Here is a 20,781-nt window from a genome sequence, read left to right on the forward strand (position 1 = left end):
GACAAAGAAAAATGATATGAGTGTGATTTATCGCAAATCTCGCCCTCTGGAGATTCATCATGATTTTAATACCTTTTCTTTTTGTTGAAAGTGATTTAATACTAAATATGCCGATTAATTTTCTTCTTAGATTCAGTCTCAACAAGAAATACTGAGTTGCTCGCATATAACACTAGAACTGCATTGCAGCATTGCATGCTTTATCCTTTCTATGAATTCTGCTGCTTTTTTTTTTTAATTAATGATCAGTATTTACCCCAAATATTATTATCTAAGCTATTACTGAGCTTGTTTGTTATATAATATGGTTTATGTGGACTTGGACTGTTCTCACCTCCCCAACATCATGCATGACCATGGCTCAAACTAAACTACTGTACAATGAAGCTTCAAAACAAAGCTCATTATACTTGGTTTGCATAAGAAGTGCACAATGGACTACCATTAAAGCAATTTGTCCAACAAAGTAACAACTTGTTAGGTTCTCTCTTACGGAAAATAGGGGAAAAAGAAACCTAACTAGTTACACACACACATTTACAAATGAACCACTGAACACATTATTAGAAGGGACAAAACAAAAGAACAAGCTACCTATTAGAGTCAGGGTTAGGACCACTTGGAACTTCATGCATGCTTGATCATTGAACTGATCAAAAGTTGTGCTGGAGGAGCTCTTTGAATGCATTCTCATGGATTGAGAGGTGGAAGGAGAAAGAAGCGGCCGCTGCCGACTACTAGAGAATGTAGGGATAGAGAATGTCAAGTGCTCAAATTGGTGAAGCAGCAAAAAGAGTTTTAATATAGTGTTTTTAGACGAAGCACTACTCAGACAGTATTTTATCAAACAACACCATAAGCAAACAGGCCATGCATGTGTTGACGAGGGAAAAGGCCAAGGCTCTGTAACTTTGAATCCGTAAATAAAACATGACAAGAAACCACTAAACAGTGATGGGAGAACTGAAAAGATGAAAAGAGGGCTCTTTTTTTAGTCTACTTTGGAATAGATGGCTTTGGTTTGGAACTTTGTTTGCTCATTAAATTGAGACGACCATGTGCCTTCACAGGTGTGAGAGGTAGCTTTATTGCCCCAGATTAAAGCACTGTGACTCCTGAATCTGATGCTACAGCGTTCCTAACCATGAGTAGTCCAAATATCACACAATGCATGGTATGTATGGACAAAGTGAACAAAAGGTTGCCTTGCTCTAGCTTTGTCTTGCACATTCTTGGAGTAGACACAAAAAGTAACGTTACAGATCAAAAAAAGAAAAAGAAAACACAAGACTTAATTAAATACTTGATTGATTAAATCTTTCTTGTATTATCTTAGTTAATTAATTGTGCTTACCAAGTAGAAAGGGCATTAATATGAATTCCGGAGTCACAGATGTTTGGTTGCCGTGTTCGGGGTTAGCTATTTGCGACAAACTCTGCACGTTGTGGTGCTCCGCTGCCGAATATTATAGTATTAGGTTTTTACCAAGGATTCTGCAATTCGACTGTGTCGTCGCCGACTCTCAATTTAGGGACCACGCTGCAAAGTTGCATCCTACTTAGTAATAATCACTTATTAAGCATCACAATTCTCTCTCTCTCTCTCCTAACTTTATCTTACACTGCGCTTTCTTTGTTCTTGTGCTAATTTTTCTTCTTCTTTTTTTAATTCTGTATACCCGTAATGAAATTTCAAATCCAGAGCGTTATAGAAGAGGAATTTTTGCTAGGGCCAGATTATCTTATAATTTTACCCTCATAAACAGTTTTCGTTGAGTGAGGCTACTACTATGAAGTGATAAGAAAAAAAAAAATAGTGAACTTATCTTATATTTCCAATTAAACAAAATCGGTTACCATAAGAACTAAAATATAAAATACCATAGGTCCATAATAACCTTTTTCTTAGTTGGAATATGGTTGCTGTAAAGAAATTCTGCTTTTGGACTTTGGTGGGGAATAACAAAAGAAGATGATAATGTGGAATACGGACTTTAAACACGCTTTTCCAAAGACCCAAAAAAAAAAGAAACGAATCCTATCCCTACTACTGCACCCTGTCAAATTTTAATGGCTTTTTCTCCATATATATGAATGAACAGGGAAAAAAAAGAAAAAAAATTGCATATGGGGAGCACATTAGGATATGGATATTTAGAATCATGTAATCAGATTTCTCCATAATTCTCCACAATCAATTTCTTTGATCAATTAATCCCTTTGATTAGGTTTCTATAAGATTCATTATTATTTCCTGTAGATTTTGATTCGAATTTTGATTTTGCTCTATCAAGATACAAGTTCGTGCACGAAAGAAAAATATCCAGCGCACTGGATTGTAGAAAAATAATAATTAAAAAAGTCTAAAATTTTCTTACAATGAATGGTCTACATATAATTTTTTAGAGTATAATACGAGTTTTGCTAGAATACTATCGATAGTAAATAGCTCGGTCTATTATCGATTTATTTTTAGTGATAGAGCTTCCAAATTGACTATTGATACTGTTAAACATGCTCTAAATTATTTAAACTATCTGAAAATTAAATTTCACATTTTTTTTGATATTATTCTCTTATCCATCAAATGAACAAAAAAATGAATGGCTGAAAATGAATATTCTTCAAAAAATGATTATACAATTTTTGTATTTAAAATCTATCGTCTACATCTTATTTTAAATAGTTTAAAAAATTTTCTAATAAAAATTTAGTTGATTTGGACCCTTCTATACTGTTAAACATGAAAACACACAATATTGGCTATTAAAACTACAGATTTTGTGACTCTTTAATTGCTCGGTTAATAATATTAAAAAATTATGAAATTTAATTTTTAGATAGTTTAAATGGTCTAAATCATATTCAACAATACCGATTGTCGATTTGAAAACTTTATCATCGAAAATAAGTCGTTAGTAAATCGAATCGTTTACTATCGATAGTAGCCAGTGAAGCTGGTATGATACATAGGAAATAAATACAAGAATGAATATTTATTAAGCTTAGATATTCGTGTAGCCAAAAATAATGTGTTACATTTTTATTTAGTGGAGTGCCGAACTACACACTAGCTAACTGTTCTAGACACTAAGGGTGCGTTTGGTTCGCATTATGAAAAATTACTAGGAATAAAAGATATTCGAGAATTTTATTACTATTCATTCTATTACTAAGAATGTGAAATTTCTGTGTTTGGTTCACACGGTAATATTAATTAGCCATGTTATTTAATATTACAAAAAATATACAATTAATTTATTTATTTATTTATTTAATTTTAGATAATGTTACCAAAAGTTTCAACATCTTTTTAGAAAAAAGAGAGAGAGAGTATAAGAGAGAGAGAGCATAATTAAAAAAATAGAAAGAAAAATATAGTCGAAATTAGAGGGAGTGAGAGAGTTGAAATTTTAGAAAGAGAAAGAGAGAGAAAGCTTAGTTTAGAGAGAGAAAAAAAGTTGAATTTTAGAGAGAAAAATAAGTTGAGAGAGAGATATAAGGTTAGAGTGTAAAGAAAAATAATATCAATTAGTCGGCGGGTAGAAAAAAAGAAAAAGATTAGACATATTATGATTATCCCAATCCATTAATATGAGGATACCCACCCTCTCTCAAGGAAATGAGATTAGTATTTTGGGGTGAATCTTATTTTCAAGTAAATCCAATATTACCAACTAGATTACTTAGTGCGTTTAGCCAAATATCATTATATTTTTTTATTCACATTAGATTACTAGAAATCTTTAAAGGATAGCACGAATCAAACACACCCTAATGGCTAAATATGTTTGATTTGTGTGTAAAGTTGTACAACATGAAGGCGTTATCGTTACAGCTAGGTGGAATATAGTACAAATCTTTACTGGGGTCGGGATAATTAGTTGGCTTATTTCTGGGGAGGGTTCTTTACTTTTTCTCTTTAAAATATAATTTTATAAACAGGGTTATGTACTCTTTATTCCAGGATCTATTCACTCTACATTCAAATTCGTGCACTTGTGATTGATTTGTATATAAAAATATGTTACTTTGATTAATGTGAAAAGAATTAAGCAAGCACGCAGTGTGCACATCCTGTGTTGTCTCCGAGAAATAGCAACACTATTTAGATGATTACTTCCATTACTGTATTTCTTTTATTCACTTGCAAACAAAAAAAAATATCTGTATTTTTTTTTAAAAAAAAAATTATGTAATTTGATTCTTGGAAATCCAAACGATGTAGTTAAAATTGTATCAAAGTCAAATGCAGTTTTAATTACAGTAATCAAATGTTTTCGTGTAATTCGCGCTATAGCAATTAGGTAAATCCCAATGCAGTACTGTAATAAACTAGGAATTAATACCTCGTGCGCCACACTGGTGATGTGGCTGAAATTTTGACTCTATTTTTTTTAAAGTTAAATAAATATAATATTGGTGTCAAACCAAAAATCTAAAATTAAATTTTTTTTTTTTTTTTTTTGTTATGAATCTGGTGAACCAGGTCCACTCAAATGGGCGCACAAGCACCCAACAAGCGTGGGCCGTGGACCGAGTGGGCCCCCATAATAAAACGGCTCATAACAACGCGAGCGGAACTCAAATATGATCTCAAATCCGGTTTTCAGAGGATTTCACGTCCGCCACCGGATTCGCACAACCGTTGCCATCAAATCAATCCAGCTGGCAAATTTGATGATTCGTGTGATTTTTTTTTTTTTATATTTTTTTTATTTGGGAATTTGGGATGATTAATTGTGTTATATTCGTTTGAGCAATAAAACATAATGTATCATCACTTTTTGTTAAAATTTAAAAGTTTAACTTTTACTAGAAAATATTTGTGTTATTCATGACACTAATAATAGCTGGAATAAAATAATGAAAAAAAATTCTGATGGACAGATTATTCGAATAATTAACACTAATTTTTAATAACTAGAGTAATTATCTATAAACAAGCAATTATTCAGATAATTTTATGCATTTTTATTGCTCTTTATTAAAATTTTCATCCATAGTAGCCAAAAAAAAAAAAAATCACAAAAAGAACATATAATACTGGTCCACCAACCAAAAGTGGTTTATTCTTATCCTATTCCATTCTCCTATGAATGTAATAATAATAATCATAAAAATAATCATAATAATAATGATGATGGTTCCCTTTGCTTCTCCCCTACTTAATTTCTATGCTTACCTAATCTAACTTTTACGGAAAGAATACAATCAATCACCCTTCAAATATTTCATTTTTCAAAAAGTGGTTTGGTGAATTCAATGATAAAGTGCTTTCTTCTTTTTTCTTCTTTTTTTTTTTTGTGGTAGATCAAACAACCACCTATACATGCTTCCTAAGTAATGATTTAAATCTTAAAATTTAAAGTCACATGCAACAGTTGAATCACTCAATCACCTGCTTTGTTATGGTGGTATTATTTATTGAAAATTTAAATAAAATATGACAAAACATGATCTACGATTGATATAAAAGTTTGATGATTTTTTTTTTTTAGAGATAGGTAGCACGCTATCCGCTTTGTTTATTTTATTTAGAAATAAACTTAGCTAGAAATGTGAATCAACTAAGATTCGAACTTGGGTCTCGGGTACCAACCATCAAATCCTTCACCACTTGCTCTAGAGACGGTCAGTAAGTTTGATAAATTTTTATTATAAATAGCTATAGGGATACGAGAGAATGTTCTTATATATTATTTATGTCTTAGCATATATAATATATAAATTTGTAATTAGTTTATAATATGAATTTACTAACTGTTTTGAAATGAGATTAAGAAATAAAGTGAATGTTTTGTTTCTCCTAGAATATTGTCTTTAAGACAGTTAAATGTGTGTTGTCGAATACATGTAATATGCTCAAAAGGCATAAATAAATTAAAAGATAATTATCTATATACCACTCAAAACTTTAAAAATATCTTATTTATCAATATTATTTTTTTTTCCAATATACCCCTCATATATTTTTTCGTTATTTAAAAATACCTTCACAATTACTACCTGTTAAATTAACTTGAATTAAACGTGAGTTAAATATCTACCATAATTAAAAAATAAAATAAAATATTTTTTTTGCCCTTAACTTAAAAATAAATAAGAAATATTGATGATGATAGAATGGTATATTTGAAAAGACAAAAAATTAAAATATTTTTTGTGCCCCTAACTTAAGAACAAATAAGAAAAGTTAGTGATAATAAAAAAGTATATTTAAAAGGGCAAAAATAGTAATTTTATAAAGATAACAGCTATTGCTAATCGTTCATTAATAGAATTTAACTCTAGAGATATATTGAAAATATGTTAGAATGTAAAAATGATATTTTTAACATTAACCTTATAAGAGGAGTAAATTAGAAAGTCAAAAAATTTTCAAAATTATATAAGCAATTGCTCCATAAATCAACCAAAGATTTGTCACATTATCTATACTACCACATCTTAATAGTTGATACTGGAGGTATCAACTTCGAAATTAGTTTATGTTTTTAATTAAGTTTCATTTATAAAAAAAAAACAACTCAGAATAGCAGTAATTTTGGTGAACCTACACCAGTACTGGAATTTATTTGTCTTCAGCACAGGTTACGTTTTCCTTCAGTGCATCATCATTTAAACATTTTTACTTCTACTTAGCACCTCTATAGCACAATCATCATCAGCACAAAAGCTTTGGTTTTGGGACCACACAAAGAGCTGGTGAAGGAGAGAATATGTTCTGCCTCAGCCCCAAAGGTTTCCAGGAAAAAACACACACACACTCTCTCTCTCTCTCTCTCTCTCTCTCTCTCTCTCTCTCTCTCTTCTGCAGTAGCTGATTGTTCTCTTCTGCCACAATTGAGGAGTTATGGAGGGGAGATCTTCTTTTAGCAGCAGATGAGACCATCACTCTGCCACACACAGGACATTATTGAACTCTGCAGAAGAAGCAGAGCATCCCCTGCTCTTATGACTGGGGACCTCCTCTCATTCTCAAAGTACACTTCATTGTCTTCTCCTTATTCTCTCTCTCTCTTTCTCTCTCTCTCTCTGTTCTATGATTGTGTTGATAGGAATGCTATAGATGATGAGAATCTTCTTTCTCAGAGCCAATTTTGTGTTTGTAGTTCCAAAATTCTCCCCCTTTTTTTTATCCTTGCATAATTGTCCTTAGTGAATTGGTAATTGGGTTGCATGCACAGATGCCATATGTTAAGGGTTCCACTGCATCATTTGGCACCTGGCATGGCCCTTGTATTACTTGGCTTCTTGGGTTTGGCTTTATTCTTCCGATTTCTTTCCTTTTTCAGGTTCAAATTAAGGGGTTTATAAAGGCTTTAGCTTTTATTTCTTCTGTTTCTTTCATGAAATTTTGGTGGATTCTCTGATATGGGTTTTGAAGGAATGAAGAATCATGTGATGCAGTAGTTATAAGGGGAGGAAAAAAAAAAGGTGGTGAGGCTCATTTATTTTGTGGCGAAGTTTGAAACGTTTTGGCTTGGTTGGTTTTTATGACAGTGTAATAAATGAAGAACCTAGAATGATAAAAGAGTACAATTTCCTCACATTTCAGGTTGAGTATGCATGAATGCTTTACTCTCTGCATTCACCATTTGTGTTCTTGTGTTCCTTGCAATTGAATTAATTTGTTCAAAACTGGGTGAAAAATTGGTGAGGGTTCGTTTTCTCTGATTCTAAATTTGTTCGAGAAAGATGGAGTCCGCAAACCAGAAGAGCCTTGAAAGGGCAATCTCTCAGAAGGCCTTGCAAATGAGCAGCTCCACTCCTTGTAAAATTTGGGTGTTGGGTTTCTTCTGCGGCGTATGCATCACCTATTTCTTCCTTGTTGTTCTCTCTCCGTTTCGGACGGATACTTTTGGGTTGGGTTATTCGAGTTCCCAAACGGCAATTTCGCCGATATCAACCTCGGTTTATTCGGGTAAGGGCTATCTCACATCATATTCATCTGGGCTTCATTTCTCTATAAAATGTCTTCTGTATGTTAGTAGTTTTGTTTTTGTTGTTGTTGAATTTTAATTAGGAAAGCGAATTATACATTATTCTTATCAACAGTAATCTTGCTTCAGCCTTGAACATGACAAATGAGGTCATGATATCTTCTAAAATTTGGATCGACAATCGCTTTTGGATGATAATATATTTTCTGTATGATGATTTCGACACGCGGCGAATCAGCACCAGCTTTGCTTTACTTGGTTATCAGCATTTCTTTCAAAAAGGCTTCGCTAAATTGCCACTGAATGTCTAAATATATAATTACTAGATGGTTTATTTTATCCTGGGTTCCGTAGTCATGTTGTTGAGTCACAGTAAGGGGAAAAAAAAAAAGAAGAAAATTATACGTAATAATGCCTTTTCATAGATTGACTGAATAGACTTTATGAAGTTTCAATATATTAGTTATATTTATTATCAAAAGCCTCTTCTACATGCATTAATTAATTTTACGTTTTAAGTTGTGAAGATTACATTTTCTCTTACATGTTTGTTCCTTTAAGTGCAGGGAATGGCTCAAGTAGGAACTTCATTAACATACAGCAAAGGCTAAGAGTTTTACAGAGTGGAGAGATAAGCAATGAAGAGAGGATTATGAATCTATTCTCTTCTTGGAGTGCTTTGCTCAATGGACCAAAATATGGTGAGGGCGAAACGCTCATGGGGGAAGCGCAGAGTTCGGCTGTGCCACGACCTCCTCATTTAGAGAACTGCAGGTTAAATGTGGAGAGGAATAAGCGTTTTGACAATTATGGCGAGAACAGAAGTTTTCCTCCTTGGACATTGTGGAGAGGATTACTCGGTCTTGAATTACTTAAACCGACCACGTCAAAAGGGTCGGAGCATAATCATTTGGAGCAAACGGCAAAGTTTGATGGTGCTTATCCTCCTTGGGTATGTGAACTTTCATTGGCATAAACTACTTTAGAATATTAAAAAAAGCATCGACTTTTTTAGCTGATGTACATTCCGGTGGTCATTGTATATGAAAACTCAGATTTGACGGGTGTATATATGTTTAAGCTCCATAATAATTGTATTGAAATGCAGATGTCTAATATTCGGCATCGCTTGCGTCTGTATTTCCATTTATGCTTTTCCCGTCGGAAACTCTTATCTGAATATAACTTTTTGAATGCTGAATCTGATTAGTGCTCGAACACTTCTTTTCTGATTCTCTTTGGGATGGTTCTTTTATTCTGATTATATGAGTGCTCGAACACTTCTTTTCTGATTCTCTTTGGGAAGGTTCTTTTATTCTGATTATATGCTGCTCCTTTTGTAGATGCTTAACCATTTGTGTGCATTCTAAATTTTCAGATTGTTGGATCAGATGAGGACAACTATCCTCTTACTAGACTAGTCCAAAGAGACTTATGGATTCACCAACACCCGAAATATTGTAGCGATCCTAATCAGCAATTTCTTGTTGCTGATTGGGAGAAGCTATCAGGATTTGGAATGGGGGCCCAATTTGCTGGAATGTCGGGCCTTCTTGCCATTGCAATAAAGGAAAAGCGGATTCTGGTTACAAACTATTACAATCGAGCCGATCACAATGGCTGTGAAGGTGAAGAGTTGGTGACCATCTGAGCTAGATGATACATACATATCACGTCAACGATATTTATCAATTTGCCACTGCAAAATTATCTATTTGCCATTTATACAAATATCCATATATACATGAATAATAAGAATCAACTTTTCCCCCTGAATCGGATCACTACCCAACAAGATGGTTATTTTTGTAAGAAACTGTACTTTTGAATGATATAAATGAATATTCAGATTTTACTGAGGTACATAGATAAGTAGATGATTTTATTGGCATAATGCGTTTGTGTGGTACAGAGTGATCAAGTACTGCCCCGATGTTTAAGTTAAAATACTATCGGTGATAGTCAGAAACCCAATGTTTGGTTTCACTTTTGCTCAGAAAACATGTCTGAGTGAATAAAACAATCAAAATTAAACACTAAAAATATTATTGGCAGGGTCATTTCGGTCACGCTGGTCTTGCTACTTTTTCCCTGAGACCTCTCATGAATGCCAGACGCGTGCCTTTGAGCTCATGCAGAGTGCAGAAGCTTGGGAAAATAAAATTATAACGACAAAGGAGAACTACACTTCGAAGGAAATATGGGCTGGGAGGGTACCTAGGTATAACGTCCATCGCACATGTTTTATTTATTTATTTTTTTTATTCGGTAGATGGTGCACAAATTTTATCTCTTTGGTGCTTTTGAAATTTGATTTTGTAGAGTGTGGGGTGAACCATGGAGCTATTTGCAGCCTACTACTGAAATAAATGGAACCTTAGTTACACATCATCGTAAGATGGATCGGAGGTGGTGGCGAGCACAGGTTTATTTTTATATATTTGTTTTATTTAGTAAATTTTCATTATTTTAAGATCACTACGTAATATGAGCTCCATTTGGTTATATCAACAGGCGTTGCACAAAATCTAATATAGTTTCTGAAAGAGAGGCATTTCAATTATCTACCAATTCTATACTCTTTTCGACTTCTCATTCTGAAATTCATATGTTATCAGAAACTTTTTGCAGGCCATACGATATCTAATGAGGTTTCAGACTGAGTATACATGCAATCTATTAAATGTGGCCCGGCACCAAGCCTTTGGTCTGGAAGCTGCAAAATTGGTTTTCAGTAGTCTTCATTCAAGTTCACCAAGGGTAAATTAGAGTCGATTTACATTTGTCATTTTCTTCTTTTCCGTCGTTTCGACTCTTGTTATTTTCAGAAATTTTCTATGCAGCTTCTACATGGTATCTACTAGTTATTATTGGCTCAAGTTCATTTGGCCATTTATATAATGAAATAAGGAGGTTTCAAATTTCTAGGTTGGTACTAATAACTCACAAGCTGATATAGAACGCTTTGTGTGGTCCGGGCATAAACCATGGGTACCAAGGCCGCTTCTTAGCATGCATGTAAGAATGGGAGATAAAGCTTGTGAAATGAAAGTAGTTGGGTTCGAAAACTACATGGAACTCGCAAACCGCATCAGGGAGCGCTTCCCAAACCTTAACAATATATGGCTCTCGACAGAAATGCAGGCATGTTATTTTCTTTTGAGATGTATAAAATGTGAGAGTAGTCATATATGCTTCCAGTTTACAAATATAACCTTGTATGTACAAAATTGCTCCTCTTTGAGTGACTTTTTGTAATACATCTCCAACTTTCCCCTAAAAGATTTGGGTGACTTTGGAGCTTAAAATAGGAATATTTTTGGAAGAAACTACACTTTCAAAAGGTCCATATGAAAATTCAGATTTAAAAGGATAATAACATACAGAAAGATGATTTCGCAGGGGTTTACTTTTAAAAAGCTTGAGCCTACTTCTAATAATGTTCCTCTTGCAGCAAGTCATTGATAAAACCAGATTATACCCTAATTGGAACTTCTACTACACGAACGTAAGACGCGAGGCTGGAAACATTTCTATGGCCACTTACGAGGCGAGCCTTGGGCGGGAGCTCAGCACTAATTATCCCCTTGTCAATTTCATAATGGCTACGGACGCCGATTTCTTTACTGGAGCTTTGGGTTCGACATGGTGCTACCTGATAGATAGCATGCGAAATACTGGAGGGAAGGTCATGGCTGGCTATCTAAGTGTGAACAAGGACCGTTTCTGGTGACCAGTTAGTTTTTTTTTTTTTTTTTTTGGTTTCTCATTTTCTTAAAAACTTTATGGATATGTACATGCATGCAATTACTCGGTTTCCTTACCTTTACGCATAAAAAGTTGTCTTTCACTCTTTTTTGCTTTTTCTCTGTGGAGTTTTAAGTGTTTGGTGTTGTACATATTTTGAAACACATTGTATATACCACATTAATCAATAATATCTAGTGACATCTTGTTGCTATCACTTAATTTCCGTTCGTTGCAAACAAGATTGCTACTTTTCGTATGTTTTTGCCCTGTGGTAACTTTTGTCAGCATGATGATATTTGGAGAGATAAAAATGTGTATAATAGTAAGTAAACCATGTTTTCTTATACGACCCTTCAGTTGCATCAGAAGACAGAATTCTGCTATCCACCGAAAAATGGTTCTTTATTCTGAGTGGTGATACACTGTGTTAAAGTTTGAGAACATAATCAGGATCTAATTGGTTGAGCATGCACAAATCTCTTTGGTGCCACCATCATTATGCCGGCACTCGTTGCTGCAACTTGCTTCTGTTTATGATGAATAAAGTTTTCCTCTATTATAGTTCCACAACTTAGCAGCAGTTTAACCGAGTATTACAGCTAACTTTCTGCAGTTTATACTCTTTTTTTTGGCAGTTTTGTAAGCAGCAGTTTAACTGAATATTACAGCAGTTTTTTGCAGTTTTGCTGCTTGTCACAAAGTTTTTTTAAAGGAATATCATTCTTGTATCTATCTTGTTCAGCTACATATGGTGAAGTTTGCTACTACTTCACCATATATGGTGGCTTTTGCCGCATTTTTCTTTTGATTCTGTTCCTTATTATCAATAATTGCATTAAAGCTTAATCTTTTCCGCATTGCAAGAACTCATGGTGATGAAATATACTCTTCTCTATGACAAAATCACTGTTGGCTGCTAAACCCTCTATTCATGTAGTGCTTCCAACAATGAATGGGGCCTGTGAAAGGTGAAGTGGAGGATATTAGACTTTGTGTCTTAATGCCACTTACTGACAAGAAACAGCTCTATTTTTCCTCTCTTTTTTTTTTTCCCTTCTTTTTCTACCCACAGAGAGGTCACTCCAAGTGTATTGTCTCTATCTGCTCCTAATAGCAATTTTATGTGGATGGAGATCCACTAGAGAGAAGTGGGTGGTCATAATCTCTATCTGCATTTTAGAATGCTTCCCACCGGGGGCAGTGGCCTCAGTTGATTGTGTCCTTCCATGGTGGGATTGTGGGAAGCTCCTTCCAGAGCCCAAGTAGGAGGAAACTGTGTAGCCCCTGTTAAGCTGCAAGTCCAATTGTACATGGGAGAGCATTTTAAACAATTGAAAGCCGCTGGGATTGGAGGAGATGTTTGTGACATACTGAACTTTAGCAAATTGGCAAGATTACAGTATAAATTTATGTTTTATTGAGTTAGAGACGTTTTATGCAAAGTAAACATAAAAACGGACTTTGAAATTCAAAGATTTAATTTGTAGAGGGCTAAAATTGAAATACTTAGTTTTGGAGGGACCTTTGGCATTTTTCCTATATTAAGCGGCGCCATAGTTATTCATTTCATCCCTCATCTTGAAACATCAAGAGATACGCTTGAATGACCCCTTCTCATAATAAGATTTCTCATAATAAGAATGTACACCCGAGCGATCCACCTGGAACCCGTGACCTCTGCCTCTGATACCATTTGTCGGATCGTTGGCGCTAACCATGAATTCCAAATATTCGAGTTGTTAGAAATAGGCAACCAATTCACTTAAAGCATACAGATACAGCCCCCACGGGTCTCAACTGTGACTCAGCCCAAACAACCTCACGCCACTTCGAACATGACTCGGCCCACCCAGCCTCACGCTACCTCGAACATGACTTGCCCCAACATGGCCTCCCGCCACAGGACAGGATATTGACCCATTTAAGCCAACATAGCCTACGTGGTAGCGGACCACTATAGGTGGGTGTTGGATACGAGGCGGCATAGGCTAGACCTGACTGTTGAGTCGGTCACTATGATTGGATATTATTGCAATATTTTATTTAGTATTTAATTGATGCATGTAGTACATGATTTACAATTTCAGTTACATTGTAGAGATATGATAGTAATAGTTATTGTCTGCAATTATTCATATTAATAACTGTTCCTTTGTATTGCTTAGTATTTACTATCTTTGCCTCTTATAAACCTAGTGGTGTAGACCGTCAGCGTTGTCGACCATACCTACTAGTGACTATTGATTATAATTCTCATACCCTCTTTATTAATATTTTATTTCAGAACCTTCAGCATCAGCGACTGATCGAGATAAAGGGATTGCGGATAGTTAGTATTTCCTACCCTTCTTGTGTGTATAGTTGAACCACCTATTAGTGAGCAGTCTGTATAGTGTTTTGAAATTTGGAGTGGCTAAATTAAGATGTTGTATTATTTTGAGGACTGGTGTGATAATGATTGTATATCTTTATAGTGTTGCTACAGTATATAGTTTTTATTATACTCTGATACCTACTGTTGTTAGATTTTAGTTAATTTTGATGAACAGATTTTTCTAACGATTCGTATGTATAAAATATATCCTTGTGCGTGCGGCGGGTCTGTTGACGTAGCCCGGACTTCCGCTGTAACCCAGGGCGTGACAGATGTTGGAAGCATGATTTGTTGTGATATCAATTGTTGAAAGCGTGATTTGCTCTGGTACTACTTGTTGAAAGGAGAGGAGTATTACAACGAATTAAACTAAAAACTTTATTAAATAGTCTTGGACTAAATTTCGATGGGAGATTATTTTTCACACAGTTACAGCAGTCTACATATGGGCATAAATCAAAATCCTAATACCAATAATTGAATAAGATTTAAACTTACCTTTTATATCTAACCAATAAAATATTAAAAGATAAACCTAATAGAAATAAATCTAAACGTATCAAAATATTGGGCTACTTATCAACAGGAGAGCTGAAGCTTTATAGCAGAACACTGTTCTTCGGGTTGCAGCTATATATGTGGAGAGGACTCATGCACAATGGCATCACATATGGAATTTTTCATTAGTGGAAAAAATTCCATTCAATTGCTTAGCTGAGAATCAAATTTGACTTTTTTTTTACTTCTTTTATGGATTATAGCAGTATCAAATACCTGCCTTAACAAATTCTACTAATTAGTGTTGTTATTTGCTTTCTTATTTGCCAAAGGTCCTTGAAACTCTGCATGCATCTAAATCTTTGCACTGTTGTGTACATCTAATTAGAAGTTACTATACCCTTTTTTTTTTTCTGAGGAAAGAGAAGTAACTTTTCTGAAGTGAATGCTTCTCCTTCTGGAATGGTCATTCAATAGTTTCTAAAGGCATTTCGCTTTGTTGAATGAGGTGTTGATGACAATCGGAGATTGCGCTTTATACTGCATAATGGAAGTTTTATCTCTTTCCTGTTTTCTGTAACTTTGCTTGTAAATCATTTTAATGAGGTCTTCTATCCTTTTAACCTACCTTTTTTTTTCATTCAACCTTTTTCTTTCTTTGACCTAAACAGGATGCTATCTCCTAATTATGGAGTGAAAAAATGAAAAGGTCTGCTGCAGCAATATAGAGAGTTCCTTATACCACTAAAGGACCCAAAAAAAAGTAAAAGGAAAACCATCAAAAAAATACCACAAAGAGAAGGATAGCACTAATAATTTTTTGGAGTTTCTGAAAAAGTGCCTTTTCTAGTATAATAAACGTTTGGAAAAGAATTACCAATCTATTTGTAGCCCTAATAATAACTATATATTATAATAGAAACCTCAAATTTGAACATCTTCCAAGACTAGAAAAATTCACTTTCGCTTGTTGTCATATTTTTATATCCGTCTTACGTCAAATGTCTCGCAGTTACTTTTTAAAGTAGAAAATTTATTTTCAATTGCCAACCTAGTTAGGCGCATAATATTTAACCGCCAATCATTTTTGAAAAAAAAAAAAAAAATCTACCCACCAATTGGAATTTGTGGAAAGACAATAAGCAAGTATTGTGCTGCGAAGAAAGATTATAAATATATAAGACAAAGCACAGAGCTAGCTTCATAATGCATGATCATGATCACTCTTTTCCAATCAGATTGACCATTATTAACAAGTCCAGAGTCCCATCTCCTATGACTGAGGCTGTACAAGTGGGAATATTCTCTGGTTATCTTTTCCATGTGAGCATCTCTCCCTAGCACATCACTCCTGGAAAGTGAAACAGGGGCAAAAGAGAGCTTCACAGTTCATAGTCCCTCAATGAAACATGATATATATATATATATACATATGCTTACTAATGAAATTTGTGGGGGGTCAGCATCATGCATTCATGTTTCACATCAATTTCTCCTCATATCATCAGCTCATCCAAACAGTAGGATTTGCTCCTCTCTGATTTGAAAGGTTCACAATCAATATTGCCAAACATTTAAGCCATGAACACTGTAACTCCTCTATCTCCACCACACCCACCTACCCATCCATCCTCTCCAGTGTATATTGCATGTCTTTAGCTGGGTATGGAATTTCTTCTTCTTGTCATAATTGGCAATATGTGGTCATAATGTGAAGAGAAACCCACTACAACTAGGAGATTGCAGATCCAAATGGTCCACCAAATTTATTCAATGGGAACCAAATGGACTATCCTCATGAATCTACAAGTGACATCAACATATTGTCATGCCTACAGAGAAGTGATTCTCTCCCATTCAGAGAAAGCAAAAGCTGATATTCATGCATGGCACCACCTACTATAGTTCTATAAATAAAAGAGAGAAAGGGCACCAAAACTACTTTGATTAAGTAATCACCAATAATGCGTTTAATAAGGGGTTGAAGATAATATGATCATAATGGCAAAGATTTTCCACTAACTAACCACAGCTAATATCTCATCTCTAACATCCTCAAAATGGGTCTTTGATCATCATTGAGAAATGTCACGTAAAGTTCGGTACCACTAGTCCGGTTCGACTCTTTCGTTGGAGGATCTTAAATTGTAAATTAGAACATGGACATGCCATTAGGATTTGTTTAAGCCCGACACGACGAAGAAACTCATAATCTCGAGTTTAAAATTGTTTCATTTAGTGCCTTCCCTGATTGATGGCACGTAAGTTGTTGATATGTGTACGTAAATTTGCTTCGTCATCAAAATATTGATTGTCGGAAAACGACCTACGTAAATGTATTTTCGTTCTTGAGAAGTACAATCTGCTTCTCTCGTTTGAAAGATTGACCTTTTAAATCGGCTACTCGGTTGTTGAGATTATCTGATGCTTAAGAAACGTCTTTTAGTTGTATACGAACGACACCGCTTGAATATTTTCGCGAGATAATTAAACCCATTAATGAAAGATGTTACATGAGAACTTTATATAGAGTTACGCATTAGCAAATCATCAATATTTAAAAATTGCAAACTAGGCTAAACACTAGGATAGAGTTCTCCTCACGTAATTAACTCACAAAAGCTTTGCTGTGAAGGAAATGCATCTAACTAATTAGCACAAGTAATTAGTGCAATGTCAACTAACCCACCTCAAATCCAAAGCATGTATCTGATACGCACACTTGTTTCGCATTTAGTGACCCTTTACTCAGCAAGCAATAAAAACCAACTGACCAATGGGCTCTCACTAATCAACCAATTATGTACACAAAATAGACCCAAAGGGGCCATGGCCCCCCTCAACTTTTCAATATTTACTTTATAGTCCTTTGATAGCTTATAGATTTTTAGTTAATTTTTAAAATATATGGGATTATTTTGTAAAAAAATTTTAGTACTAGTATAGAGCTTTCTTTTTTCTTATGTGTTTTATAGGTGAAAATACACTAAAGAATCTCTTAATTATAGTGCATTTTAAAATAAGTACTTTCAGCTTTAAATATTTTATATATTTATACATTCTTAGCTTTCTAATTATTTTTTGTGAGCTAATTTATTTAACGAAATAAAATAATATGCTAAATTTAATAGTTCTGTTAGATATTAGCCATTAGTTGTTATTATTTTATTAACAAAAATTAAATAAATTAATTTCTAACTAAATTACTATTAGATTTAGTAAAACTTTTAAGTTATTTGAAAGGAATAATGCAAATAAAATAATTAGAAGTTAAGCGAGTATAAATTAAAGAAATAAATTTAATATTTTTTTAACATTAATTATCTAATCACTAAATCTTTTTATTAAAAATTTGAGTAGTTAACATTTTATTTATCTGCTAAAATTTTTATTTGTACATATTTTGACCTTCTCGTCGTGATTGAATTCTAGCTTCGTCCCTGACTATGTGGCAAATTAAGGGACAAAAAAAAAAAAAAGAAAAGAAGATTACATTAGAAATTAAACTGGGGACTTTATATTATATGAATATCCCTTCTTGCAATGATGAGAGGATTACAAGGGAGCTATAGTGGAGAATGCTCTGACTTTTTTCTTGAAAAACACTAACCAATGAGGTGGTGACCTAATTGGGAATGATGAGCCACTCTAAGTTGTACAAGTAGCCTCTCATACTACATAGTGTTAAGTGGACATTCATGAGAGAGCAATATCAAACAAAAGGATCTTTAATTTACTTAATTTTCCTCCCCTCAATGGAATCAAGGAATTAAGCCTAGAAGAAGTTGTTGGCCCAATATGTGACATCCTTAGTGGAAATTTTTCTAAATTTCTATATTTTTAAAATATTTGCGCCTTAAATGTACTAAAGCCTAAAAAGTTCTGCAAGGCATTGGAGATACTGCTCTCATTAGTCAGAAAATTAATAATGTTGAACAAAAAGGATTGATATATAGTTTCTTTTAAGTGGCTTGTCTAGTGGGGTGAGCACAAAAAGGGTTTGAGTGCCAACCTTATTCTCCAGGAAAGTGAAGAAAATTATATGAACACATGGCATGCGACACCATAGTATTTTTTGCCAGATACTTTGTAACGTCCCAATAGTCCTACATTAGATGAAAAAATAATTATGAATATACGAGACTTCACACGCTAGTAATAATAAATTTTTTTTTGAAAGAAGGGTAGCATGTTACCTAATAATAATAATTGAGTTTAAACATTTTGGACCAATGGTTTGGATCCAATAAGTTATTACTATTAGCAGGTTGGGCCGTTACAATTGGCATTAGAGCCGAATTTTACCCGAAAATATGAGAGCTAAGTGCTATATCAATAAATTTGATGGGAGCCACCTCTTGAATCCGTAAGTGTCATCTCTAAAATCTCACATTGCATGATAATTCTGATCTATATATGTGATATGGGTTAAAATAATTATAATCGGATTATAAGAGGCCTCGCACCCTACTAATAATAATTGAATTTAAACATTTTGGACCGGTGGTTTATGTCCAACAAATTATTATTATTAGCCGGTCGAATCGTTATATACTTTCATCATTTTTGCTTTAAAATTCACATAGAAATTATGCGACGGTATATATTCTAGTTGTCCCGCGAGACATGCATGTCCCATCAAAATTTTTCTTCCTGCTAAAAAACAAAAAGGGATAATTGCCTATAAACCACTCAAAACTTCAAAAATATCCCATTTATTTATTTTTTTTCTTTCCAATATACCCCTCATATGTTTCTCCGTTATTCTAAAATATCCCTGCAATTACCACCCGTTAAGTAACTTAGATTAAACGTAAGTTAAATATCTATGAATACTTCTTTTGCCTTTAACTTAAGGGCAAATAAGAAATGTTAGTATAGTAGAAGGGTATATTTGAAAAGATAAAATATAAAAATATTTTTTGTCCCCCTAACTTAACAAAAGTCGGTGATGGTAGAAGGGTATATTTGAAAATGGTAAAATAGTAATTTCATACAGATAACATCTATTGCTAACTATTCATTAATAAAATTTAATTTTACGGATATATTTGAAATAGATTGAAACGTAAAGAAGGTATTTTCAATATTAGTCTTCTAAAAAAAATAAATAAAAAATTGAGAATTTTTCATAGGTATATAAACAATTGCCCTTAAAAAAAAAAAGAAAAAGAAAAAAAAGAGCTTTATATGGGCCTCAGGTGACATCAGCGAATACAACATCAGATCCCACTAACGAACTACTGTTTCTTCTTCTTCTTTTTTTTATGTGAATAATGCTATCTCTTCTTAATTTGGTGCCCCATCCTGTGTACTGTTACTAACGAATAGTTTCTCTCTGTATTGTATTGGCTTAATAATACACTAGTGGCTCGAGGGAATGATATGGTGGTGGCTTAGGATGATACACGTGTGCTCTGGTTTGTCAAAGGGCCTTTTGACGTCACTTTGGTCCAATTAAGAATGGAAATGTGTAAAAAACTCTAATACGTTAATTTTTATTATTTATTTATTTTTTAAAGCATGTATATATACATATTATATATGCGTGTTTGTAGATAACCCATGTTGTGTGTGTTAGGGAAATAAGTAGTGACATGCTGAATCAGCCATTTCTAAATCAGTACCATATATTTACTCAAAGATAAGAGTATTAATTTCATAAATACCATTATATATATTTATAAGGAATGTGGAAGGAGGAGTATATATAAAAATATAGCTCTCCTAGTGAACATGGTGTATGTGAAAATGTTAATTAATTAAACAGTGTTGGTGGATCGATGCAGAGTACTTTAACCATCATTTGCATGGTGATCTTCGATTAACTGTAACATGTTAGGATTAAGAACCATTCTTTGAACTAGTCGCTCATGTTCCTCGCGTCCTCATACCACCATTTTTTTTTTGTGAGTAATGGTGCACTCCATATTCTTCTTTTTCATAGTGGACATCTAATTGGATGGATTGTTCATCACAAATTAAACATAGTCGGAATCCACAATTTCAACCACCTAAAATTAATTTTAAATCGCGCAGTGCAAGAGATGTACATCAATTATTATATATCCATATGATACAACTACGAATATTAAAAACTATACTATATATGACATGCACAATTGCACCATCTATATTGTGTAGGGGAATAATAATATTTGTCATTAAGCTCAGGTGCATGACAACTAAAAGCCACCCAAATTCCTATCCCTG

At 33.8% G+C, this 20,781-nt stretch overlaps 1 protein-coding gene across 5 annotated transcripts; it reads left to right on the plus strand.

Moving 5' to 3' along the window:
• LOC109727219 lies at window positions 6,626-11,907 on the plus strand. Of its 5 annotated transcripts, none has more exons than XM_020257226.1 (9): window positions 6,626-6,986; window positions 7,299-7,927; window positions 8,508-8,898; window positions 9,325-9,574; window positions 10,002-10,167; window positions 10,269-10,371; window positions 10,578-10,706; window positions 10,875-11,090; window positions 11,401-11,907. In XM_020257226.1, the coding sequence occupies exons 2-9, from the start codon at window positions 7,812-7,814 to the stop codon at window positions 11,677-11,679; spliced, it is 1,650 nt and encodes a 549-aa protein (XP_020112815.1). In that variant the 5' UTR covers window positions 6,626-6,986; window positions 7,299-7,811; the 3' UTR covers window positions 11,680-11,907. The 5 variants fall into 5 exon arrangements, with proteins under 5 accessions (XP_020112815.1, XP_020112816.1, XP_020112812.1 ...); XM_020257227.1 differs by having other exon boundaries at window positions 7,702-7,927; XM_020257223.1 differs by having other exon boundaries at window positions 6,630-6,986; window positions 8,513-8,898.

Source organism: Ananas comosus, linkage group 22 (assembly GCF_001540865.1).
Source record: "Ananas comosus cultivar F153 linkage group 22, ASM154086v1, whole genome shotgun sequence".
Classification (NCBI taxonomy): domain Eukaryota; kingdom Viridiplantae; phylum Streptophyta; class Magnoliopsida; order Poales; family Bromeliaceae; genus Ananas; species Ananas comosus.